Below are 27,026 nucleotides of genomic sequence, written 5' to 3'. Positions count from 1 at the left end.
TATATGACATGATTGTGTGATGAAAAACGGGGACATTTTCTATTCATTCTTGACAACCAGGACAGTTTCATCAATAATACACAATGGAACAATATAATTAGGCACGGTGCAGACTAGTACCTGGGTTACTCGTGTGTTTGAAAACGGTGCATAGGCAGTCATGTTTTGTCCAGACACCATCTGACTCAGCCTGGTGTTCCACAGCTACGTGTTCAATTTCGACAAGGTTGACAGATGAAGCAACTTTGCCATTTAACACATGAGCAAATATTTCACCCACTTACTCCCTGTTCTGTAGAGTCAGTTGGTGTAAGCAGCATCATTTGCTCTTGTTCAGCACAGTCAGCCCATCACTGCTGTACTAATGATCCCTTTTAGTTTGGGTCTTTTCTTTACCTTGACCATCTGCAGAAGCAAACACATATTTCTATATTGTCTACCTGTTTCTCTTATGAGCTTTAAATATATTATTACAGTATTATTCACATTATGTGGAAAAGACGGGTATGTTTATTTTATTTGATATGGACATCATAAGTACATTGATAATGTCCCAGTGGAGAGACCAGATGCTTTGCTTGGGTGCAAGCACACGTGCTAATTTTCAACACCAGTCCATAGGCGGTAAAGCATCAACTCAACAAGATGCCTAAAATGTGTCAAAAATATAACTGTACTGATGTAAGCTGCACCGTACAGTGTGTAAATAATACATTTCCCTTACACAGGGCTTGTGGTCCTGCACATCACTTGCGCACCACAAGTGAGAATTCCTCTTCAGCATTGTACACTGTCACTGTCGTCAACATGAACCAGCCATCTCGCAAAAATAGTTGCAGAACTAATGAATAAATAAATAAAATAAATAAATGGATACAGAAAGATAAATGAGTCTGTCTTGAAAAAGACAGTTTTTGCTTTTGTAGAACGCATGCCGTGTGGCCAAGCAAAGAGGGATGCCAATCACGCCTTTGACAGAAGGTGTTTGTGTTCACAAACAGCTCGTAATGAAAGCGAAGCTGACCACAAAGACGGGCTTTTCACACAGCCTATTGAGCCACACAGAGAGCAAAGCTCCAGTCCAGTCCTTGGACTTGTTGAGTCTGCCTGCTGTCTGCCTCAGTATTGATGTTAAATTAGCGCCGTTACATATTTGAGCGACGCTGGCACATTGAAGGCTTGTCGCCATGGTTACATGCCTTAAATGCCAGTGTAGGCATACTCTGCTGATGGTCTGTAGTTATACACCCGATAGTCAGGAAGGTGGAGGTGCCAGATGGCTATGCCAGTGTTTACTGCCACTCACACACTCAGTCAGTCTATGTGTTTATATACACGACAGCTGAACTCACTGGGAGGGGGCATGGCATTAATAGCAGCTGGAATTTCAACACTTGGTAAGAAAAATCTGTGTATATTCCTGCATATACTGTCAGTGTTTGGTAAACAGATTGTTTTAAGTCCACCAGCAGAGCAGCTGCACTGAGCTACTAACAGCTGCACCTAATTCTGTATGTGCCCTCTTTACTTTAACCCGAGAAGGAGAGCAAAGAGAAGGAGAAAAACAGGAGAGAGAGAGAGAGAGAGAGAGAGGTAAGCCAGTTTGGTCCAAACAGGGAGTGACATTACTGTCAACTCGCCATCCCCTCACAATAGTGTTCATTGGTCTTGTCTGTGTTTGCGTCTCCGCTCAGTGCGGGAGGAGATAAGAGCTTTGCTGCAGTCTGTGGAGACCAGCCTGCCATTTCTGCTCGCCATTTGGGGACAGTTTGTCCTTTGGGTAGCTTCCCTCGGACTCAGCAGACTGACAATGGGCAAGGAGGGAAGTGCTGCTGTGGGCAGGGAACGTGAGAGGAGGGCAGCAAAGAAAACAGTCCTAATGGAGTGTAAATTTGGGGCAGCTCATCTAAAGAGGATGGCTTATGGGCATGAGGGAATGAATTCAAATGGTCTATGACCAAACAGTGCCATTTAATTTACTGCTGAATCCCTACAGCTCCTGCCTTTCATAGTAAAAACCTTCCTCCAGGCCATCTGCACCACTCTGTGCCTACTTCTGCTTCTACAGGTTACAAACATGTGTCACCTTTATGTAATGCTGAACTGAAACAGCCTTTACGTCAGTCATACAACACCTTATGCTGTTTTCCCAAGCTTCTCAACCAGCCTCTAACATTTTGCAAGAGGGGCCATGGAGGCCCCACTCTAAGAGTGACTGCTGGGACATGAAAGCAGTTTACATGTCCTTCCCTCTCAGAAGAATATTTAAGAGAAGCTGCACAAACCTCTCAGCCAAAAACTATTTATTAACCTTTATGTATGATGTGATTTAAATCTATGATGCCCTCCTGTGGTCAGACACTAACACAGCCTCAAGTCCAGTATGCTTTCTACTACTACTACTACTACTAGTAGTAGTAGTTTTAGTTGCCACAGTGGTAATTGTCACTATAGTGGACAGCGCTTACTCCAAGTGTGATCAGCATTTTTGCCAGGCTGCCGAGTCCCAGCCCCCCAGTACTTCACTTTGGTCTACCTTGAACTCTGCCGATGATGAAATAGCAGCATTTCAGCTTGTTGAAGCTATTCATACATCAGCCATGCATCATTTAGATCAGCTTTCACTCTTCTCTTCTTTGATGTATTGCCGTGGTGTCTTGCTATCCTTTATCACAGTCACTCCGGTGTTCATGATAACCTACAAGCACACAGGGAACCCACCCATTGAGACTAACCCTGCTTAATAACATTGGAGTGTGCCTTATACCCACTGCTAATTGACCAGTGTACAATTCTGATAATTAACAACACTGCATAATCATGCAAGGTGACACCACAGAGCCATTCCCATCATACACACACACACACACACACACACACACACACACACACACACACACACACACACACACACACACACACAAACAAACATACTGTAAGAAAATCAAAGCCGGATTCCACTGTCCTGCCTTCAGCAGTCATGAACAAAAAAGACCAACATGGGGCTGGCTGAGTCCAGGCCACTCTAGCAGGCAGAATGACATTTCTAGGACATTGTGAGAAAATGTCCTTCAAGAGGCACCATATGAAAACACAACACTTGTGCATTTGTGCAACATATCTCTGACCTTTTACAGTGGTGACCATTACCTGACCACTACAGGAAAAACATAAACAGTATATACACAGCTCTGTGTTGTACTGACCTCCATGGTTTAATGTGTAAACTAATATAACCACAGCCTGAGGATATCACTTACATTGTACAGGTTTGTATAGATACATCATACCGCTATACCCTGCACTTCCTCTATTTGTGCACGATCACACACAGAATATAATTACTGCAATAAAGTGTATCTGTCATTCTCAAATTCCCAATGCAAACACATCCCAGCCCACAGACACTGCAACTTGTAGTTAACTGCTCCAATTTTTCAATTTCAGTCATCAACGCCTGAGAAGCGAGCTGTCATTACAGTAGACTGCCACTCATTCTCTCAGGGGACATTTGTGTGTGATGATAGCAGGCAAGGCTCTCAGGTAGAAATCAATTTTAGCCCCCATCCTTTCACTCAGAGGCCAAGGTATATTTTTGGAGCACTTACCAAAGTCTGACATGTTTGATTCTTTTTCTTCACCTCTGCCTCAAGTGCTTCACACTCCTTCCTTCTGGTGCTGATCTCAGTCTCCTGGGGAGAGAGAAAAAAGTAGAGGACGGCTGCTATGGTTTGTCAGGAACAGAAGCTTCCTGAGAGAACTCAGTGAGACGAGGCAGAGGGAGGGAGGGAGAGAGGGGGAGGGAGGGAGCTGGAGCATTTCATTATTCAGCAGTATTTAGGTATGTGAGTTCATGTGTGTGCGTTCATGTACTGTATATGTATTTGTGTGTGTAACGGAGAGGCAGAGGGAGATTTCCAGAGATTATCTAATAGATATTATAAAATGTTTTTGTTTTCGGAAAACAGACAGAGGGGCTAGAAATGATTGTAAGGCTGAAATGTTGAGGTTGTAGGGTGTGGTCTGCTGGGAATAATGTGATGAAAAGGATCAAACAATAAGCTGTTAAAAAGCCTTTGGCAACTCTTTGTTGTAAATTAACATGCTAACACTTTACAGCCATGCTAACGGCTCTGTGGGCTTCTTAGGCACACAGGTGTGTTACCACGTAGACGCTAACTTTAGCATGCTAACACGTTTACAATGCTAACATACTGATGTTTCCCAAGTATAAAGTTCACTATTTGAAGGGAATGTCATTAGGTTTTACTTACAACCCAGAGTCTTGTATAAATCTAAATGTTGACCATTTAGCTATCGGCTAAAAGCTAAAAGCCTTTTCCTTGAATCTGTCTTTTTTCTCACAGCAAACATGTCCACAGGTGAAAGCAGGAGAAAGCACAGGTGTTACTAATTACATCTTAATGAGGGCTGCACTCCATGAAGAGCTCCCTGCAAAGCCAACTGCACATTAGCAGAGCTCTCAAAGTGAAACTCCTAATTGGAAGGCAGCCTTTATTAAAAGTTCACTGTGAAATGACTGACCTCTAGTAGCACTGTGGAGCACTTTTTAACAAGTGGGTCCCTGAAGAGGAAGAGGATTGTCAGGTTGTAATCATGGATTTAAGCAATGCTGGATTTAAAATAGGCTACGTAACCTAATGTTTTATGAGGAAGGAAATAGGTTCAACACTTTTGTTGGACCTCAGGGATCCACATCATGGCTTTTGGTGACTAACAGTTTGTTTACACTTTAAAATGTCAAGCAGTCTCCTTTTAAAAAGGTCTATTCTGTCTCCCATGTTAATTACGTAAACCTGGCAGTAGCCTATGACTGTGCCTCTATGAGTCCTAATTCTATCAGTGTTTAGCTGGCCCGATGTTTCAAAGTCTTTTGTGTTTCCATCAATAAGTTGTAAATCTGTCCTTTTTCGTATATCTATAGCCGAGTTGTTGAGTCTTTTGACCATGTTAACCTCTCCGCTAAAAAAAAGGACCACATGAATGAATGACCACCAACCCACTGCCCTGACCTCTGGGACAGTGAAGTAATTTGAACCCCTTGTGCTGTCCCACCTCAAAGCTATCACCACTCCACATGGACCCCAGCAGTTCGTCGATAGAGCCTGTGATGTGTGAGTTTGTGCAGGTTGGGGCAGATCCAGTCCAGATAACAATCAGGATCTGGTGGAAGAAAATGTAGGGTTGTTTGGCCTTGCTGGATGTGCTCCACTGAGTGCCAGTCTGGTTGTTTGTCTGTTAACTTATCAGCAGGACTACACAAAAATTGCTGAAACCATTTGCAACAATCTTGGTGCAGGAGTGGGGCATGGGAAGGGATAAGGCCATTACATTTTAATGGAGATCCTGGAACGTATTTCATCATTTTCCTTAACATTGCACCAATGTCTCAGGAAATAATGTAGGAATCATATGTATCTCTGGGCAGCAAAATGAATCGAAGGCAACCGGACTTGCATTTGTCGAGGAAGACGTTTCGCCTTTGATCCAAGGGGCTTCATCAGTTTGCAACGCATCGGTCTGACTAGTCCTCACTAGTCTGAACTGATGAAGAGGCGAAATGTCTTCCTAAATACAAGTCCAGTTGCCTTCGATTCAATTTGCTGCCCAGAGATAACGATGACCTGTATGAATGAGAATATCCATAGACATAGGAATCATATGACATGTTTTATGACAAATAAATAATCAATCAATCAATCAATTTGTTTATTTCGGGCATGTCAATTTAAATCATCATCATCACACTTCATCATCAAATAATACAATACATGGCCGAAAGGGAAAAGCGGGAGAAGCAAAAGCTTATCTAGTCCCGCCCCCATCAGCAGCACAATAATAAGTCAGTTCCATCTGTGCTGTGTTGACATCTGTCAGATCTAATGAAAAGGCATATACAAACTGAAGTGTTTAAACTTAAAGATTTGAATATAGCATACTGTAGACTGCATCATCTGTCTATTTGTAACAATACAAAGTATTCCCAATGCTGAGCTGACACCTACAGTATTCCCTCCTGAGGTTTCTGAATGCCTGTTATGTTTCCATCACGCAGCAATTTCACTGAGCCGACAGCAGAATGCTGCGTTAGTTGGAATTACACTGAAAAGAAGTTCAGCGTACTTCACCATGTGTGATTAGAGCCAAAACATGACTAAAGTCTGCCACGGTTTCCACAGAGGATGGCTTGTTTAGTACATCAGTGTTGCTGGGAGAACTCATCAGCTTTAGCTTCTCAGTAAGAACAGTCAGCTAGAAATGGGATACCCCCTATCAAAGCAGCCTGTGTGTTCAGCCCTGTTCTGGAGATGCCACATCTCTTTGTCACTCCACTCTAATCAGGAGGTAACACTTTCTGCCAGGCCTGGATGCATCAGTAGTGAAGGGTAGAGTGGCTACAGCTCTCCTCTATGGGCATTCATTCATTCATTTAATGCAAAGCCAACCAGTGCACTGCAGAGAAAAAATAAATGAAAATGTTACATCACTAATCAAATCCTGTATTTATCAGCGGACTGAGCTTTCTATCAGTGTATGAGGAACATCCTTGATATGGATGCGAGTGAAAGTGTAGCTGGATGTTCCAAGATTAGCGTATAGAATTAAACAGGATTTCATCGGTGTCAGTGTGAGCTACTGTACCAATGTACACACACATACACACGCACACACACACTCTCTGGTAGCATAGCACCATGTGTCCCTCTGCAAAACTAAAATAAGCACTGACACAGCAACCAGAAGCCCACAGCAGACAACACATGTTGCACTGCCACAGCAGCGCTCACAGCTTGGTTTGACTTTGAACATATATATTTGAATCCTTTACAATTGAAAATACAGTATTTTCCTTTGCTGCTATCTGCAAGTTCACCTCTTGCCCTGCGAGTGCCGACAATAATTAATGAAACAGTGAGTAATAAGGCCAGAGAGCAGGAGGAGCAGAAGGAAGAGGAACAAGCTTTGACCCTTTCATGATCTGTAACCCTGTGGCACTTCACCCCAGGCGACTGACAGTTGGCATGATTAAATCTTTGACCCTTTATCTGTGGTAGCTGGTCCACCAATGATCCTGCTGAACTGTATCTACAATGTGTGCATGTGCTCTTGTAGTTTTATCCTTTCGAGGACTAAAACCCTCACATGGACGAGGATGTGGAAAATGAGAGGATTTCATGACCAGCTACCAAATAGGGCAAGTGAAGATGAAGGCGAACTGGGGGTGTTTGGTTTTAGAGTGAAAATTCTGTTTACAAATTATTTAAAGGGACAACAAGGAGTTTCTATTCGGTTATAAAAAAGTCTCACGTTAATGTGGATGAATCTCCTCTACCCACACTTGTTAACAGGCCCATTTTCGATAAATATATCGTTCTGTCTCTATCGTTATTTTGTTATTACTAGTGGTGGCGGAAATGCTGGTCGAGCCGACCAGCGTTTCCTTCGTGGCGAGTCATGAGAATAACGCAGCCAAATCGCCGTTTATGGTCGGAACTACGACGGTATGTGAACCTCTTTGAACCTCTGACTTTAATTATTGATGAATGAAAACATGAGTCTGTCTTGCGCCGGTCAAAGAATTTTACGGTGCGCGCGGAGGCTCATAAATGTAGTGTGAAAACGCTTCGCTTTTCCAAAACTCCTTGTTGTCCCTTTAAATGTTTTATAAGTTTATTGTTTAAATTTAAAGGTACATTGTGTAAGTTCTCCTGTTATCTATTCACGAAAATCGATTATTTTGTTCAAAAGTACGTTTTTCATTCATCAATAATCACCCCCATCAACAAACTGAAGTGTTCCTTTCAGCTCTGAATTAGCCGTTCATATCATTCATATCTACATGGAGCGGGTAAGCTCGGTGCTGGCTGCCATGTGGTGTCTCCATGTTTTTACGTTCAGTGGCAGCGTGACGGTAGGAAACCATGGAAACTCAGCAGAGACAGCTGTCGGCTCAGGTCGAGGTGGCGTCTGTGAAAAGTCACCGCGGTAACGCAGTGAGGACTGTGAGGACTGCACGTGAATGCTGCATTCAGGTGCAGTCGGGCAGACGGCCGTCGGTAACAAACCAGATGTCATTTTAGTCACAGAAGTCCAGAGAAAGCCGGTAAAATGTGGGTCAGATAAACAATACGACATCGCCATGACAACATATTGTCACGTATATTGTTTTGCCTCGTGCTGACGGGCCACTTGTTTACATAAAGGCTTGTTTAAGCCGTATTTTGTGTGATGACGCTCTACGGACTACAGATCAAAATACCTCACCAACTGACACGGGAAAGGGCGCCATGTGGTGACCTGTGGTCTTTCTGGTTACGGATTCTTCGGAATTTTATTTTACAAAGGTTTTACAACTGCTGATTTCTCGGCATGAAACGTGATGTTTAAAACAGGTAGAAGTCAGATATATTTCTCATTCAATCGGATCACGAAATAAAACTTTGGCTCCGGTTCACTTAGATGGAGACTTTTTCCGAATTGAGGTCCCATGGCGACCGTTACTTCCTGCTTCCACTTAGGCTCTCTATAGGCTACTGTCACATCAGTGCTTGAGAGATGAGTCATTCATTGACTTACTCAGCAGGCAGTGGTATTACTTACTGCAGGTGTTAACACAGTTTCTATGAGATTTCTAATACCTAAATACTGCAGATTTTATTCACTATACTGTCAACCCTATTTCACGCAAAGATGATTTTTAAACATTAAAAAAGAAGCAACCAGTGAAAAGTATAGTATGAAAAAGTAAAGTATAGCCTACATATGCACGGTACACACTGGAATGTTGACTCTGAATGATTTCCTTTAAGTGAATCACACAGAGCCTCCACAGACAGCTTGCCATCTCCCATGTGGGCTGGTATCTAATGTGTGCAGTTTTTTAGAACCAGACGGCTATGACACTGCACTAGCATGAACAACATGAAACGTTCGCAGAAACACACACACATGCAAATACCCAGCTCTCAAGCTTGTTCTCAGGCCCATTTGTTTGCAGCACATTTGCCAATGTTCAATTAAAAATCCCTCTGATAAAAGATTCAAATGGCTGCCATTGTGAGTAATGAGCTCCTGTTTAAGTGAAGAGGCGTTTACTGCACAGTAGATGAAGACAGATGAGGAGGACCGTCCCTTTAGGCTGGATCTAGCATTCGTGCCTCAGTGGCACTAATGCAAATGCACGCACAAGACAGGTACAGCCACAGTGATCTATACTGCCTCCATGGCTCTTGCAGGTCTGTGCAGTCTGGACAGTTTTCATGGTGAACTACCATTGGGTGTTTCTGTCAGATTAAAGTGTATCTTTGAAAACCAGTGTTTAAGAAAAGGTAGGCTATGATTTAGCTTTAGGTTGTGCCAAGATCCAGAATGAAGAGCAGCAGAGGTTGTTATTATGAAGTGGTAATGCTGGCAACTCTATAATTTTCCTACTGAAATAACTGAATATTCAATTAGTTGATTAAGAAGAATTAAATCAGCAAATAAACCACATCATTCATCAAGTAAAAATGAAAACAAACATTCTTCCAGCTGCTGCTTCTCATGTTATTCATATCAAGTAAATGTGGGTTTATCAATAAGAAATAAAATCCAATCTTGACAAGTAATTATCATTTACATTACTAGAACTGAAGCAAGCTAAAGAGGTTAACAAAAGACGACAAGTAGTGAAAACAGGGGAGCCTCAGCTGCGAGTACTGAGCACAGCCTCAGTGTTCAGCACCATGGAGAGTTCCCCTGGGATCACACACAGCAGCATATGGATATACGCTCTGCATTTACTATGTTTGTTGCTGCTGACTTCCCTCTGTAAATTCAGTGCACAGAAACATCTTGATGAAATGAGGTTCACATGCTACAGTATTATTTCTGCACCGACTAATTAACACAGGAGGCTTTCCCCATCCTATTCTCAGTGTTCACTCTTCTGATCTTTTGTAGTTGGGAAAGCTCTGTGTATAATCTCTGGCGAGCAGGGGTAACCTCATTACTCTCTCACTCTCTCTCTTTCTCTCCCTCTCTCTGTCTTTCTCACTCTTTCATCCCTTGTTGTGTTGAATATGCATGATGCCTAATGATGGGTAATAATCCTGCCAATGGCTGAGGAAAAAAAAAAATAGTAACGTTTTCTACCATGGGGCGATTCTATGCAAACAGCAGATATCTGATGGAGATATCAAACATAGACAGGCATGCACAGGACTAAGACTTGCTCTAGGATTGGATTTAAAGGACCCCCTATTCTTTTTCCAAAACCTTTGAGGTTAACTTCACATCTAATTATGACACTGTATGCTAATCAACTCAAAAAATATGCAGGCACACAGGGCGATACAACTCAGCTGAGCTACATTATAATAAAACTTGTAGCCACACAAGAGAAAAAGCACTTGACTTTTTACAGGGAGTAGCTGCACTCAGAAACAAACAGTACATCACACCTAACTGTGGCACTTGTTGTAGCTGTACAACTAATTTGTTGCCTCTCAAAATGTCAGCGGTGCTCCCTGAGATCTATGTATTGTCCAGAGACACTTTTTTCTTGTTATTATGTGTTTGTTTCTTGCAGCTGGGGTGCAGCAAAAGGAAAGGTCATTAATGAGGCTGAAGGAAAGACCACCGCAGAATGTTAGCACACCACTGTGCTGTCAGGGTCTTTAAAAGAGGATTCCCCTCTGTTACTCGTAGTATAGCATGCAGCATATGACCACACTGCACATAGTGCTGGCCCAGACACACAGTAATCTAGTCCAGCACAGCAAGCCCTTGTGATTTCAAATCATTTGAAATGGCAGAGTAAGTTATATAACCCCTCCAGCTTAAGTCTGTGAGCGCAGGCACAGATGCTTGCACTCCACTAATACTGTACTCGTCTGCCGCCTGCAAGTGTATATCTGTGTGCATGTGTGTGTTTGTGGGCATGCGTGTGTATGCACAGCAGCATGCAGACTGACTGCTGAATCACAGATTTACAGGAAAAACAAGTGTAACTCCCTGAGGTCAACAAGTACATCCCTAAACACACACATTCAGAGACAAGGGAAGAGGACAAAAGAAATACCACACAGGACAGAGAGGAAAGGGTTAAAGAGTGAGGTAAAAGAAACGTGATAGTGAATGAGCGTATGATCACGACAGAGATACGTAGGAGCAGTGAGGCCCAGATATGAATGCAAATGACAAAGCAGGGAGAATGGGCAAAATGAAAAATGGGATGGAGGCAGGATTTACCGTCTAAGCTCCTCAGCTCTGCAGCATTTTGTTCCGAGTATAAGACCTCAGCGAGTCGTCCTCTATTAGGCATATTAAACATCATGCAGCAGTGGCAGAGGGGGTAACCTAGTCTGGATTCCACTTGCTCTCCCTCTTTCTCTCTCTTCTTTCCCTTCACACTCCCTCCATCTCCTCACCAAGAGCCATGAGCTTCAGCGTGCTGCAGAATCAGAAATGAAGCTGCCACTATCACCAGGGTCTGACCTCTCTGAGCCACCCATCACTACACCACCTGCCTGCTGATGTCTCATGAGTGTAACACACTACTACTGAGGAGCAGAAAGAGAGGAGAGAAAGACAAGGAAGAGAAAGAGTGGTAATGAATTTTTTAAAAAGGGACATTGTGTAACTTCTCCTGTTCGTTCAAAAGTCTGTTTTTCATTAATCAGTAATCCCCCCCATCAACAAACTGAAGTGTTCCTTTCAGCTCTGAATTAGCCGTTCATATCATTCATATCTACATGGAGCGGGTAAGCTCGGTGCTGGCTGCCATGTGGTGTCTCCATGTTTTTACGTTCAGTGGCAGCGTGACGGTAGGAAACCACGGAAACTCAGCGGAGACACCGGAGCTGTCGGCTCAGGTCGAGGTGGCGTCTGTGAAAAGTCACCGCGGTAACGCAGTGAGGGGAAATGGAGCGTTACACTGATGCTGCATCATGTGCTGTCAGGCAGACGGCCGTCGGTAACAAACCAGATGTCATTTTAGTCACAGAAGTCCAGAGAAAGTCGGTAAAACGTGGGTCAGGTAAACAATACCACATCGCCATGACACCACATCGCCATGACAACATATTGTGACGTGTAATGTTTTGCCTTTAGTTATGTGTACATATTTATACATGTACATAGCATTTGTATATTTCTGTATGTATATTGATATGCGTGTGTGAATTGTTATGTATTTTTTGTCTTTTTACTTCTGCGCTGTAAAGCACTTTGGCTGACCGTGACAGGTCTTTTAAACGTGCTATACAAATAAAGGTGAACTTGAACTTGAACTTTAGTGGCTGTCGTCCATCTGCCGTCTGCCCAATTTCAGGTGAATGCAGCATGAAAAATATGATTGAGTTGCTTGCGATATACAACCGCAACGCTAGATGGGAGTAATTCCTACACAATGTCCCTTTAATGCTACAAGGATATTGACATTAAAACAGATTATTACCTGAATCTGCACCAACATATCTGATTTTGTTTCATCATTATTTCCTGAGAAATGCGTCTAAACATGCCCAAAGTCCTGGATCAGTCCTGGTCGGTACCAAAATTGAATTTCTTCCTTCTGCTACATTTGGTGCAAATCAGTTCAGTCTCTTTTTCTTTCATCTTTCTGACAAAGAAACAGGGAAAGAAAAGTGAAAACAAGGTTTTTGTTGGAGGTATTGACTATTCTTCTACTATCACAGGCCTCTATGTTGAAAGGAGAGATGAAAGGAAAGTGACAGAGGCAGAGCAAAAACAAAAAAGGATCATCTAAGATAATAAGATCTATAATAATATGTACGGTTGTTGGAACAGGAGGCTAATTTGAGTGAACAGGCTCAGTGTGTATGAGAGGCTCCAGAGAGAGGACTGTAAATCTGATAATCCCACTGCATGAACACCAAGAAGTCAGATGAGACTTTTACCTTAATGGAAACTAAACAATGACTCATCCAGCCACAACAAACTCCTACAGAGATAAAGGAGGGTGTGTATATTGCCGTGAGATCTATTCATTTTCTTGTATGGAAGATGGCTATGCTTTATTCAATAATGCACCATTATTTGGAAAAATTACCGTATGATCAGAGAATAAACAGGTTTTATATTTGTGTTTTGGCAGCTGAAAGCATTTTGCTGACTAAAGGTCCACAGAGAACATCTGATGATTACTGCTGCAACCAAGCAAATGCTGAAAGCCCACTGCTCCTGCCCACTCAGACACAGAGGCTTACTCATCCCCAGCTGGATTTGCTGGCCAAGCTTCTTCAGACTGTCATTCAGTTCGCATGGTAACCTTCATCTCTCACGGAGAAGCAGTAAACAGCTCGTGAGAAAAGGTGGTGGCCGTAATCATGTTTCACATATTTTTATTGTGAAAATTCATCTGAGAAAAAGAGCAGCCAAATTTTACAAAGAAAAAGGGGATGTTTTTGTTCCTGATTCCTGTGTTTTTCACATTTTATTAGAGAAAATAGTTTAGACTTTGAGCTAAAGACTCTAAAACAAGTCAGTAGGTTGAGTATCCACTTAGACTCTCTATCCAACTATCAAGGGATGAATTACTGTAAATACATCCACTCTTCTGGCCATTAGCAAAAGTTTGCAACATTTCATACAACATGAGATATTTCAGCTGCTACTTTCCAAAAAGAGTGCAAATACTGCTGTCTGAACAAAATCAATGAAATGAGCCCAAGTTAACTAAAATCAATGCCCAACCCCAGCAATCCAGTTTTTTTTCGATGTTGTCAGTGTGGGATTTTCCACCTCAGTGTTGTCTGCCGCTGTCTTTCATGCTGAAAACCTGACTTCTGCCCAGCTCCACAAAGTCCATTTTCTATACTGTAACTCCCAAACAAGTGCTACCATCAACATACTTTCCTTAGACTACATAAACATTTACGACTTCCACGTCACACAGGCAAAAACAGCTCCAGATTGCATCCTCTTTTTTTTTCAAGAATTACACTTACGGGAATTTGGAATGAAAACAATGAGAAATATACAGTACAGGGCTCTACTTCTCAAGAAAACACGTTTGTGTGGATACTGTAGAGGCAGGCTCAGCATGCTTTAGTTTTTCAGTGTTGTTTTGTTCATGAAGGTGATAGAATTACCCGCACTTGAATAAATCATTTCAAATAAATAAGCAACTGAACTAATACTGAAAAGCACTACAAGACAAGTGAAGCATCAATTTCAGAGAAGCTAAAGTACCCAGATGGTCTGAGTGTAAATACACAGCACTGAGACCATGAAAGCCAGAGTATCACGGCTGGCTCTGTCTCATTAGAGTGGCCAGTAGCTGTGGAGATAGATGAGCTGCTGAGATGATGGACTGTTCTCTGAACAGTCTGGACAGAGTGTTCAACCCTCAGGAGGCAGTGTCAACATTGGGAACTGAGCAAGGGAGCAAATGCAGGAGAACAAATGAACCATGAATCAAGACCCATTAATACGATGCAATTGTACACACAGGAAATCAAGGTACTTGATTAACACATTAGCCACAGTAGAAGTCTCTGATTGTTCTTTGTGGCTGCCTGTTGACCACACATACATTAACAAAGAGCACAATTAACTGAGTCTGATTAAGTTATTAAAAATACAAAATGATTTCTCAAATGTGATCTTGGTCATTTGAGCGGCAACACACAATATCGTTAGGCGGTAATAATTTCTATATACTAGAACAGGTTATAAAAATAATCTAAATGATCCAAAGTAAAGACCATTAGTCTGCCATATGTTTGGATTACATTGCTGCAATCATCATCTAAAAAGGTAATGGCTTGAGAAACACAAAAATGAATTATAAATAAAGTAGTTAAAGGTTGGATATGGAGAATGAGCAGAATACCACCATCTATTGATCAAGATAGGAATTACAACAACAGAAAAATAATTCCAGTGGTCGGTTGCCAGATTGTTGCTAAGTATAACACACTGTTGCTAGGGACGCCGCTCTGATCAGAGGAGCAGGATATTTACCGTATGTTTCATTTTTACCTTGACAGCTTCAGACTAATTGTGATGTGAGATAAATGACTTGTAATCTGTTACAGAGAGAGTGGAAGCTGCTTCCACATTGTAGCTGAAAACCAAACCTGCTGATCAGAGCCTCTGACCCATTGTCAGCTCTCATCTCGGTGACACCGCAAGTCTGCTACACATGCGCGCCCCGTAAACTGTAATCTCTTGTTTATGACAGATAAGACTACACAAATACACACATCGTAACATGTACATGATAATCCATCGATCCAGCGATTGAATATAAATAAAAAGGCTTAGTTGAAAACAAATACATTACACACGACCAGGAGGAGGGTTAGCAAAACAGCGGAGAAGTGACCCCCAATGCCAGCTACTGGCTGCTACCAGACGAGCTAAACAGGAAGTCATTGTCGAACCCGTCAAAATGTCTTAAAGCCCCTGTACAGACTTCTCATTTAGTGTTGATTTTGGCGGCCCCTGTGGACGAAAGCCGTGGTGTTTTGCCGGAATGAAGACTGCATTTCCCACTGTCATGAACACGTTTGTGTAGATTTGTTTTGGAATCGTCGGAAAGAAGACGGGACTTGCTTTTTTCTTTTTTTTTAGCAGCATAATGTATCTATTTGTATCGTTTCGTCAGTGGTCCGACCCGACCATGCCTTCCAGAGGTATAGAATTAGACTACTTAGAAATAGCGTATCTTCACACTGATGTAGGTAACAGAGACACATCAGCAGAAACCAGAGACTTTTGCGTATCCAGTTAAAAGCTCCGTACAGGGGCTTTAAATTAATCAATTCAGACTAAATATATTTTTTTATGGAAAACAGTACATGTATTATGTACACCTCTTTTTTAAATATAGCTTTTAATAATCATTCTCCATATTCAACCTTAAATCTGAAAATGTTTTTATTGAAATTGATTAATTTGATCAGATGAAACTGCAAAAAAGTTGATCATGTATGTATGATTTTGTAAAGTTACCCTGCCAGCATTTAAGGCCAACGACATTACATAATATTTCATGATAAGAACTCAACCACACATACCAGGAAACAGCCACGTAAGTAAAAGAGCAGCCATCTTTCCCTTCATGCTGTCATGACTTTGCCAGAATCCGTCACTCCCTTTCTGCAGGGAGTTGAGCTCTCACATCTGCGCCCCCTCTCAGTCAGAGGCCAACAGAGAACGAGAATCTCACAAACCTGCCATGATCAAATTAATTCACATCGAACCAGGCTGCCTGTTTGTCTGCACGCTTGGGCCCCAACCAGATAAGCTGATTATAACACAAAATATTACATGTTGTCCTATTTGTTCTGATCCAGTGTTATCCCAGTGTCCCTGGTAATGCAAAATCACTGACCTATGAAAGGTCAAGGTAGACTAAGATGGATAATTACGAGGTGATCCTTCAGATTCAAAATGGTGCCACCTTTGGCACAAAGAGGGCTATCATTAGCTGTGACAATTATGTCCACTAATTTCATCTACACATGTAATTTATGAAACGGCTGAGGAGTCAAAGGGGCACAGGGACTCCCTCTTCCACCCACTGTATTAATTACTGTGCTCTACGGTATCAGACAGCAATAACACTTCTGTGTTAAAGCCGCTGTGATACTGTGATCCGCAGCAGTAGAGCAGCAGACTGAACTCCACTCTCCACTACCCATCACAAACTGTGATGCTTTTTTGCCTCATTTTAAGGCTCAATTCAACAGAATGTAATATTAAATGCTAATTTTACACTGGCGGTATTCATTTGACTGTCTTCCTGCCCCACACAGTGAGAGCTCAGGCTGTGGTGGGCAAATGGGGCTGTCACCAGCTGAGGTGGTTTGTCTCCCACTTTGATCATGTGCCAGACCTACAGACATATGCTGCTCCATTCTGCAGGGAGGAGCTGTACTGGATGCAGGGAACAGCTCTCTATTGCCTTCCCATTCATTAAGTATGCTTCAGCAGCTGGTGACCAACAAGTTTGCTCTCCAGCTTGCAAAGCCAATATAATGAGAACACCTCAACTTTTATGCCCTTTGTCAAAGGGGAATAAAGTTGATGTTTGCAAAATATAGTTTGTACAGCGCTACCATTTACTTAGTCAAGAGCTGGTGTCCTTGTTTTCACGCTTTGGATTGTTCTTGTTTAACTAGATGAGGACAGAGGTAATTTTTCTAACCTGAACGCGAGCACCCAGCTTTGATGTCCGTGCCGCTGTCCAGTCTTCAATGCTTTTCAAAACTTGCTGTCAGCCTAGTGCCACAGAGGTGTCCATTAATGGTTCTTTAATGCCAGAGAAAGAGGAAAACGGAGAGGAAGGTCGTACGTGAAGAGGATCATCCACTTGTTAAGCGTGCAAGAAAGGAAGGGCTGACTCTGTGTGGATTGATTATTATAAGGTGTCACACTTGGCTTTTGGCCTCAGCAAAACCAGACAGACTCTGATATGAGGAGTTTCACATTAGGGTGTAGGTGAGATCCCGTGTCCAGTAATAGGAGACAGGTGGTGCCCAGGAGGAGATAAAGAGTGAGGCTCTCACCCCGCAGGAGTCTGGCACAATCGCAGCAGAAACAGACGCCTTTTCCTCCCATCTGGGGGACGCTCTCTAACCATCACTGCCAATTTACAGGACACTCAATTACTGGTCATTACCTGAGCAGTGAACAGAGGACCTGCTGCCTACAGCATCCAAGTGCCAAATCATACAAGTGGTCAGATTGAGAAACTAAATTATGTAAGCAGTAGATACATACTAATTCTATTCAGCTCTATTATTATCTTCATGTTTGCAATGCAATCTGCACAAGAAGCGTTTGGACAACAGAGGAGGCAAAGAGGTAAATAAAAAGAGGAGAGACGGCAAGCGGATCAGACACAAAGTAACAGTGCCAGGTCTTGCATGCAAGTGTGGTGTGAGAGACCTGCAGAGTCGCTATCAGAAAGTGACGCGACAGGACTAAGCTAGCCAGGTAGCATGCTAGCTTCATTAAAAAGTAGAGCATGACAGTGGCGTGCACAGACTATTTGAAGGGCAGGGGCAAAAAGAAAAAAAGGGCACATATAGCTCCTCCCTGCCACTGAAAAGGGCACTTTAGCACGCATTTTGGCTCCCAAGAAGTTTTTCAACAATTGGGCCATGGGGTGGGGGCATCTCCATTGGAAACAGCTTTTGATGTTGGACATTTCTTGCTCACTGGTAAATAAACAGCTGAAAGTGCTGATAACGTTGTCTATGTAGCAAGAGCAAAACTTTGAAATAGCACTTTCAAAATTTAATGGGACATTGTGTAACTTCTCCTGTTATCTATTCACGAAAATCGATTATTTGGTTCAAAAGTCTGTTTTTCATTAATCAGTAATCCCCCCCATCAACAAAGTGAAGTGTTCCTTTCAGCTCTGAATTAGCCGTTCATATCATTCATATCTACATGGAGCGGGTAAGCTCGGTGCTGGCTGCCATGTGGTGTCGCCATGTTTTTACGTTCAGTGGCAGCGTGACGGTAGGAAACCACGGAAACTCAGCGGAGACACCGGAGCTGTCGGCTCAGGTCGAGGTGGCGTCTGTGAAAAGTCACCACGGTAACGCAGTGAGGAGGAATGGAGCGTTACACTGATGCTGCATTCACCTGCAGTCGGGCAGACGGCCGTCGCTAACAAACCAGATGTCATTTTAGTCACAGAAGTCCAGAGAAAGACGGTAAAACGTGGGTCAGGTAAACAATACCACATCACCATGACAACATATTGTTACGTGTATTGTTTTGCCTCGTGCTGATGGACCACTTGTTTACATAGAGGCTTGTTTATGCCGTTACGTGCAGCGGCTGTCATCTGTCTGCCCAATTTCAGGTGAATTGCAGCATGAAAAATACGATTGAGTTGCTTGAGATATACAACCACAACACTAGATGGGAGTAATTCCTATACAATGTACCTTTAACTGATCAATTAAAAAACATTCTTATTATAATATACTGTATATTCCAATTGTCTGATAAGACAAAGACAACAAATGCTCAGCGATACTGCTAAATGCTAAAATCCTGAGGTTCGGAGGTGTAATGTTTGAAATGTTTAAATTTAATTTAATTTAGTGTGTTAGCATTCTGTCGTTTGCTTATTAGCATTGAGATATATTTTAAATGATGGACTGAGCAACCAACAGACTACCATCACTCTGGACGAACATCATAAACGCATAAAAAATATATATACTTTAAATATAAATAGTATCCTTTATATTATTTCAATTAATCATTCTGATATTTTGGTTAATGAAATCAAACACACAGGAAGTATATAAGGAAATGTACAACTCAAATTTTGATTTACACTCTCAGACACTGTGGCCCCCATAGACATAGCAGCTTGGAACAAATGAGGAGGTGCTCCTGCTGAGGCTCAATTGAAAACAAATGACTAATTTTTGCAGCAGAGAGCCCTGTAACTCCAGGGTAAATGAAGACTGCAAATCTGAAACTAATTTTGTTTCGGCCTACGGCTCCCCAGAAGCTACAGGGAAGACAATTTTGTAATCAATGGACCTTTGCTGGGAAACTAAATTTAGCAGGTATCATGAAGTCGCAGATGCTCTCGACAAAACATCATCACATTTGACATTTTTGTCAAAATTAATGAGGGTTAAAATGAATATGAAGCCTACTGCGCGTAGATAACAGCGTAGCAGAAAGTGATTCGGTAGTGCTTGAGTGACAGAGTCCAGCATTAGCATATAAACAACAGCCTGGACTAGATGGCTGCTGTTGCACAAGGCTCAATTGTCAATATGCTCGCTGGTCCTCATCCAGGGATCAGAGAAGGCCTGTCAGGACTTTGAATCCTGCACACAGGGGAGAGGATAAACAGACGAAAAACAGCACTCCAACCTGTCAATCATTGGACTCTCCATTTCTATCACTATAAACTCCAATTTGAGCATCGAGTAGGAAAAAAAAAAAAGAACTCTAGTTTCGCTTTTTCTCTGAAAAAATTGAGTCAGAAGGGTCCCAAACAGACAAGTGGGTGGGAGACGGGGAGAGGCAAGATAATAGTAATGATAGTCATACCAGGCTTTCTGTTTTCCCAAGCCCATCATCCCACTACACTGAATCTTTATAAACTGTGAGATTAATTATAAAAATTGTTATTCTTTATTCAACAAACAGTGGATGAGAAAAAAGAAAAAAGCTCATAAGGCCAATTAATAGCTCTGTGAATGTCCAACACCCCCAACAAAAGGTGACAACATAAATCTGGAGACCATCGGACAGATTGGACATGATGTAGAATATGTATGTGTGCATACCAGTGTGTGTGTGTGCCAGTATGTGTGCGTGTGCGGCTCTCAGACAGAATGCCACAGTAGCGTCATCAATTTCTGCTGCCTCCACTCAGCAGGAGCTGGCTGATGCTGTTTTGGCGAGAACAGAGCCAACATTAGTACTGATCCATGCAGTTTAGGTTCACTGGAACTCATTACACATATATTTAACAAGCACTCATCTACTGCTACTCTGTTTTGCATCCTCCCTTTGCATAGGTGCAGGCATATAGCAATAAACAGCACAGTATGTATCGTTTGGTGGAATACAGACAGCAAAGGAAAAAAAACATATTCTGCACTTTGTGTAACACAGGACCACAGTGATTATCTTTCCACTGAGAGCACTTAAAATGTTCCACTGCTGTCAGCGGTTACCATGGCATTTATGCTGGCAATGGGAAAGTTTTCTATTTGAAAATGAGGAGATTCTGTTTTGCAAAAGATGGCAGAGAGAGATGCCGTTTTACATCGACACTCGAGATGACACAGAACTTAACTGTGTTGAGATTCTCTTCTCCTCAGTCAGAATATAAAGCCACATCAAACGTGTTTCTGTGGAGTCTTAAACAGCCCAGCCTGCATTGTTGTAGATGGTTTTGTCATACACACTGTCTTATAAATAAAGCGACAGGAATTGTGTGTTTGTGTGGGCTTACAAAAAAAAAATAGGGGCTCACCATGTGGGGTCCAACAGCTTTGTGATAATAACCCCACATGTTTGACTGGCTGTTGGAGAGTTAAGACTTGGTTTCATTAAGTGTGATGGTTAAAGTTAAAGGATAATGGGCTCAGGAATGCAGTGAGTCAATGCTGGGTCCCCACAAATGTAGCAAAACAAGGATGTGTGTGTGTCTCTGTCTCTGTGTGTGTGTGATTCAATTAAAGCGCTGAACTACTTCAAGTATCTGTCTGAGGCTCATTTGCCACCTTCGGAGACTCTCAGGGAAAAGTTGATATCTGAGCTTCAGCTCCTGTGAGATGTCAAAGCAGACACACTCTCATTGCTCCGAGTGGACATGAATGGAACATAATGTGCCTTTAATTTGATGAGCATAATTTGCCTGTAATTTCCCCCCCTCAAATTCCATGCTCGTTACGATGTGTGTTGCATCAACTGCAGAGAGTGACACAAAGGTGAAGGATAAGCTCGCTGTAATTAGCTTAGCACAACGACTGAAGGCAGGGAGAAACAGCTATCATGAGGCTGTAAGATCACCACACAAGCAAGACACAGAATAGAATAGAATAGAATAGAATAGAATAGAATAGAAAAATGTTTTATTCATCCCCCTGGAGTGAAATTCAAGTCGTCCAGAAGCTTACAAGAACACATGACAAAATAGACAAAAACATACTCAAAGAGAAATAAATAACCTAAAATTATACAAATATTATATATTATAGTAAATCTATTAATGAATGAGCCTTTTGTATGTATGACAACAGCAGCACTGATGGTGTTTTTTGGTTTTTCCACTCAGTTCTGTGCTAACAGCTGCTGCACTAAGCACACAGTAAAGCATTTAAAACTACATTTGTGTGATTCTTATTGAGTAGCTTTTTATCCTTTTTCCAGTTGATGTTGTTAGTTTGTTACACAAATAAATTAAGTTCCCAGATCTTCAGCTGAGGCTCCTCTGTCTTTGCCAACAGTTTAATAAGCAGCCGGACTAATTTACAACCGCAAACAAACAGCAGGGTCTGGTTAAACTGTCCAGTTACTAAACATTCATTTACAGCTTCCAGCCAATCAGTGTTCAGCCTCTTCAGTTTTAATCTAACAGACTGGAAGTGATCATTCTTGACTCTAACATTTTACTGATATTTACACTGTTACTGCTCCTTAAAATACTGAATACTTCTCTTAACCACTGTTTGCCTTTGCACTTTGCAGCATTTGTACAATCTACACCACATCACACATCCTATCCTTGTAAATATACAGTACTAATGAGCGCAGACTGATTGAGCTGCACCCAGTGTAGTGGTTCTAGGTCTTCCCTCTCACACGGCCAACAGGAAGATTTTCACATGCAGACAAACAATTAAATCTGCCTCTGATGACCCCTGGACATTTTTGTCCACCTCTCACACTTTCCCAACTCCCCACGGTCAAATGAAAGTTCACTGGAGCCTGATTTTTGGCAAGGAGGTGTATCTTTGAGTAAACTCTGGATGCCCCAAATTTCCCAAAATGCATTTTTACAACACCCATGACCCTTCAAGTGGACAAAAATGTCCAAAATTTTAACTATCACCATGAAACTTCCCAAGTTTATTACTCACATTAAGACAAATCGTTTTTGTATCACAAATTTTGTCAAATTTTATGGTGAAATATGTAAATGAGGCAATATGTAATGAAATATGCGCTAATTTCCAGAACTAAAATCTGAACAATGCATAAAGCCACTTTCAAAATTCTTGTTTTATTTTGTTGACATATTATAGTCAGAAGTTTTCACTGAGGGGATTTTGGATATCTCTTTTTATCACTCTGTAAATGAGACCAAAGCCCATTAGAGCCCCATAGAAAATTTGTTTTTTTGCAGCAAAAACAACTGGCCAGGAAGGGGTTATTGGAAGGGGTGATGGAGGGATTTTCATGTTTAGTCAAAACCCATCCCTATACATATGTATCACAAATATTTTGGGAGTAACTGATGTCAAAATTTTGTCCAGGGGTCATGGAAGTGGTAGGATCATCCCAGCAAATTTCAAACTAGTGTATTTTTTTTCGTGGGATTGAAGACCTGCATATTACACTTTATCATTATCAGTGAATATTAGGAATTCAAGGCACATTCGAGATTCTGTTAAACCTACCAAGAGAACTGTGCAATATGGCAGATCAAACAATTAATGGAGAACTGCTGACTGCGTCCATTCAGAGGTACGATCCTTCAGAAGATAAAAACAAACCTCTACTTTGCATTAAGATGAGGCAGAGCACACAGGATGCCCGCTGACAACAAAGGACAGATCATCCTCTCTTCTTTTGCTGGCCCCCACTGACCTGCCTTCACACTCCAGTACACCGAGAGAGAACAACTCTTCATGCCAGCGGCGATACACAGCTTTTACCAACTCTCTAAAACACACACTGCTGTAATTTGGTATACAAACAAATCAGTGCACCATGCATTCTCCTTTACCTTTCAAAAAACATGGACCAAGACGGGGACAAAAGAGAGGGTTGAGGTAGAACAGAGAGGCAAGAAGAGATGATGAAAACAGGAAAGAAAAGGAAGATGAGAGGGAGAGTGATTGGTAGCTGGCTGCCATTCTGGCCCGGTGGCCCCGCGGCTGATGCACAGGGTTGCGTAATGGGCCTGCATGCAGTGTGAAGCACAGAAAACAGGGTTTCAGCACATGTAGCTGAAGAGACCACTCAAGCCTTGTGGGGAAGGGGAAGTTATTTCAGTGAGCACATACATACACAGGATGAGACAGCCGTGTTTTGACACAGTGTGCTAAAAATAGCACAATCTTAATAGAAAAAAAACAGAGTGCCAGTCAAATCCAGACTGGCACGGGGCGGGAGAGATAAAACATTTCCTCTAAAGACGGTCCTGAGAGCTGAACCAGGGGGCATGGGTAAATAAGAGGAGAGAGGACCAATTGCAGGGCAAACCACTCCGAATCTGAAACCACTCACATTTCACAGTGACTGTGATCCCACCTGACACGCGCGAGTCGCACAAGGCTACGCAGCCGCAATCGCATACGATAAACGAACCGGAGCAATTAAGAATCAGCATGAGCATCTTTGCAGATCTGTTATGTAATTCTCAGCCTGTGGGGCCGTGTGTTAGGAAATGGCGGCAGACAGGCCTGTTGTGTTTTGTGCTGCACATATATGGCCATTAATCACGCTCGGGTCTCTTTGCTCTTTTTCTATTTCCAGAGAAGCAGAGTCCTGAGGGCAGCGGACCTACGGCGCTGCAGCACGTGCAGGCTGGACTTCAGCATCACTGCAAATGTCACACAATGTTAGCTTGCTTACTGGAGGGCAGCCTACGGTGAGGGGATCACGAGGACAACCTATAAATGGCACCTTTCCGCCCAACTCTTTACGGCCGCAACATTGGCTAAAAAAGCAACTCCCTTCGCTTTAAATAATGCCTCGTATATACGGTGCCTTCTGTGACTCAGGGTTTGACGTCCGCTTCTTGGAGGTGTTAACTTCATCTGATGAATGTAAATGCACTCCTGAAACCTCTTGGTTGCAGATAAGAGAGCTGGTTGCCCGAATAAATGCAGAATGCACTCAAGGGTTTAGCAGCGCAAAAAACACCAGCTGCATTTCCACCGTGCAGGGAACCACAGGGAATACTGATGAGTACAGGTATTTCTATAAACAGACAGAGAGAGCATGCAGAGCAGGACACATGAACAGGTATTGTGTGTATTAGAGCCAAAAGAGCACAAATCTTCTCTCTCCCTCTCTCTCTCTCTCTCTCCCTCCCTCACTTTCTCTCTCTCTCTCGTTCTCTCTTGGATGCATGAGAGGAGATTTCTGCAGGGTGTGTTGGAGTGTGAGTCATCATCAGTGCAGAGAGAGGGAAAGAGGGGAGAGGTTTTCTTTAAGTCGGAGACAGTGCTTATGGCAGCAATGCAGCAAGGAAACACCAAACAGCCAGCCTCTTTAACGGGGTTCTAGCACAAATATCAAACAGCAGCAGGTAAAGGACTCCCCCAGCTTGTCAATGAATATGCAGTGTGGCTGTTATGCAACAGCAGGGCAGCACAGCGGCTCCAGTGTAGTCTACTGAATGATCAAAGCATCAGACACTGAAGGGTTGGGCCAAAGCCTGAGCTTAGTGTTTGAATAGGTGACTTTCCATTGTGGTCATGTGTAACTGAAATGAACACGGGGCTGCACACACTGTGTAGGTCGCACTATGAGACAGAGTGTAGGCGCAAATCATATTACATTATGTTATATTATACAACATCTTAAAAGAGGGTTTTGAGAGCTATAACAATTGATTAGCTGATTGACAGAAAGGAATCTAACTTTAAGAATATAATCAATTTATTGGATATATATATATATGTGTATATAAATATTTTTGGGGAAAAAACTGTTTTAGATTTAAATTTATTGAAAACTGAATATCTTTGGATAGTGGACAGTTGGCCAGAAAATGTAAGATATTATACTTTCACAAATGAATTAAAGAAATGAAAACAATAATTTGTTGCAGTCCAGTTCATTTGCAGCAAATCAGCACAATAAGCAGAACATTTATCATATGTCATCAAAGCAAACAATCTCGTTCCCACTCCCAAGACAGTTAAGATCAAATTAAATCCAGTGTCTGCTGCAGGAATCTGCCCATGTCTGTTTTGCATTAAAGGAATGATGCTTGTTTCAAGAAAATTCCCTGAAGGGAGGTGGAGTCACCTCACACCACTGGCAGAATACCTCGAAGCCTTTATGTAAAGATGACAACTGAGTATGAGACTAAATGACTTGTTAAAATCAATGTTTTCTACATCACAAGGTTTACATTAAAAATAACTAAATTACCCAAACTGAATTTGAGAAGAGAAACTGGACAAATAAGCACTTGTTGTAATGTGACATTCAATTCTACAAGGCTTGATGACTTCAATACAAAGAGTGTGAAACACCAGTTGGATCCCAGCTGCTTTTGTGTGACTATGATGAAAGAGTAAATTGCTGAGGAAGAAAAAGAGAACTGTGTGAAGCAGACTCAGAGTGAATACTTGTCGAATGTGAAAACATCAATCAGACACAATTTATTCCACTTGCTGGAACATTTCCCTGACCACCTGAATTTTTTTTTCCATCACCCACACTGGACAAAGTTTACTTTTCCCAAAGCACTCTGGCCGGGCCTGACCTTACCTTCTCCCACACAGCGACGGTGCAAGCCTTAAAGACTAGTTCCCTCATGTCCACACAATCGGCAGGTAACAAATGGTAAATTCTCCACGAGTCTGTCGGGAGTCGGGACTGCAGCAGAGGTGGCGGGCTAGACGGTCCTGTCTTCACAGAACTCTGAAACCGCATGCAGGACAAGTCTGCAACTTGATCCTGAAGTTCAGCTCAAGTCCACACTGCCATCCAAGCCTGCTGATTGAATTACAGCGTGCTGCCAGAGCTCCCGCCGCCCAATGAGACACCATCACAGGCTCTAACTGATAAGCAGTGTGTTTGACACAGTAAATTAATATGAACTCAAGGCCAAGCATAGCAACCACAAGTGATACAGGACAACCTGTTTTCAGCAGTGTTAGAAATACTCCTTTTATCAATGTAAACAAGCATCCCAGCCACATTCTGGTCTTTCTCTCTATAGTGAAATAAATATATAAAATATAAAATAAATATTCAGTCCTTGGTAAGCAGTACCATATTCTGCTCTGCTTTCTGGACTTTGTGGCTCTGCTGGTTCTCATTTCACTGGAAAGCTGCGATACCTAAAACATCAACTGAAAGAGCAGAAACGCAATGGGAAGGGAAAGGGGGAGAGATGCAATCTAAGCAAATGACCCAGAAAACAACCTTTTTCTGGTGAACTCATTGGACAAAAAGTCATGTCAGCAGTGTGAGTCATCCCGAGTCGGCCTGTCAGGGTCACTTGCCCCACACACTCATCCCAAAGTACATACAAAGCACAAAACCTCACAGAGGAGAGCATCTCAAATGCAGCGAGAGGCAGGAGT

The 27,026-nt window shown here is 42.3% G+C and overlaps 1 protein-coding gene across 10 annotated transcripts in view; it reads right to left on the bottom strand.

The window, feature by feature from the left end:
• Positions 1 to 27,026, bottom strand: part of rimbp2b (RIMS binding protein 2b) — a 95,276-nt gene that overhangs the window by 36,874 nt on the left and 31,376 nt on the right. For all 10 annotated transcript variants that reach the window (XM_085787524.1, XM_085787520.1, XM_085787517.1 and 7 more), the window contains one exon: positions 3,609 to 3,692. In XM_085787524.1, coding sequence (XP_085643650.1) covers positions 3,609 to 3,692 — 84 coding nt within the window. The remainder of the gene's footprint in view (positions 1 to 3,608; positions 3,693 to 27,026) is intronic.

The sequence above is a fragment of the Trachurus japonicus genome, chromosome 9, assembly GCF_045865225.1.
Source record: "Trachurus japonicus isolate A0001 chromosome 9, Traja_1.0".
NCBI lineage: Eukaryota > Metazoa > Chordata > Actinopteri > Carangiformes > Carangidae > Trachurus > Trachurus japonicus.
The sequence above is the reverse complement of the archived record's forward strand: the minus strand, read 5'-3'. Positions and strand labels throughout refer to the sequence as shown.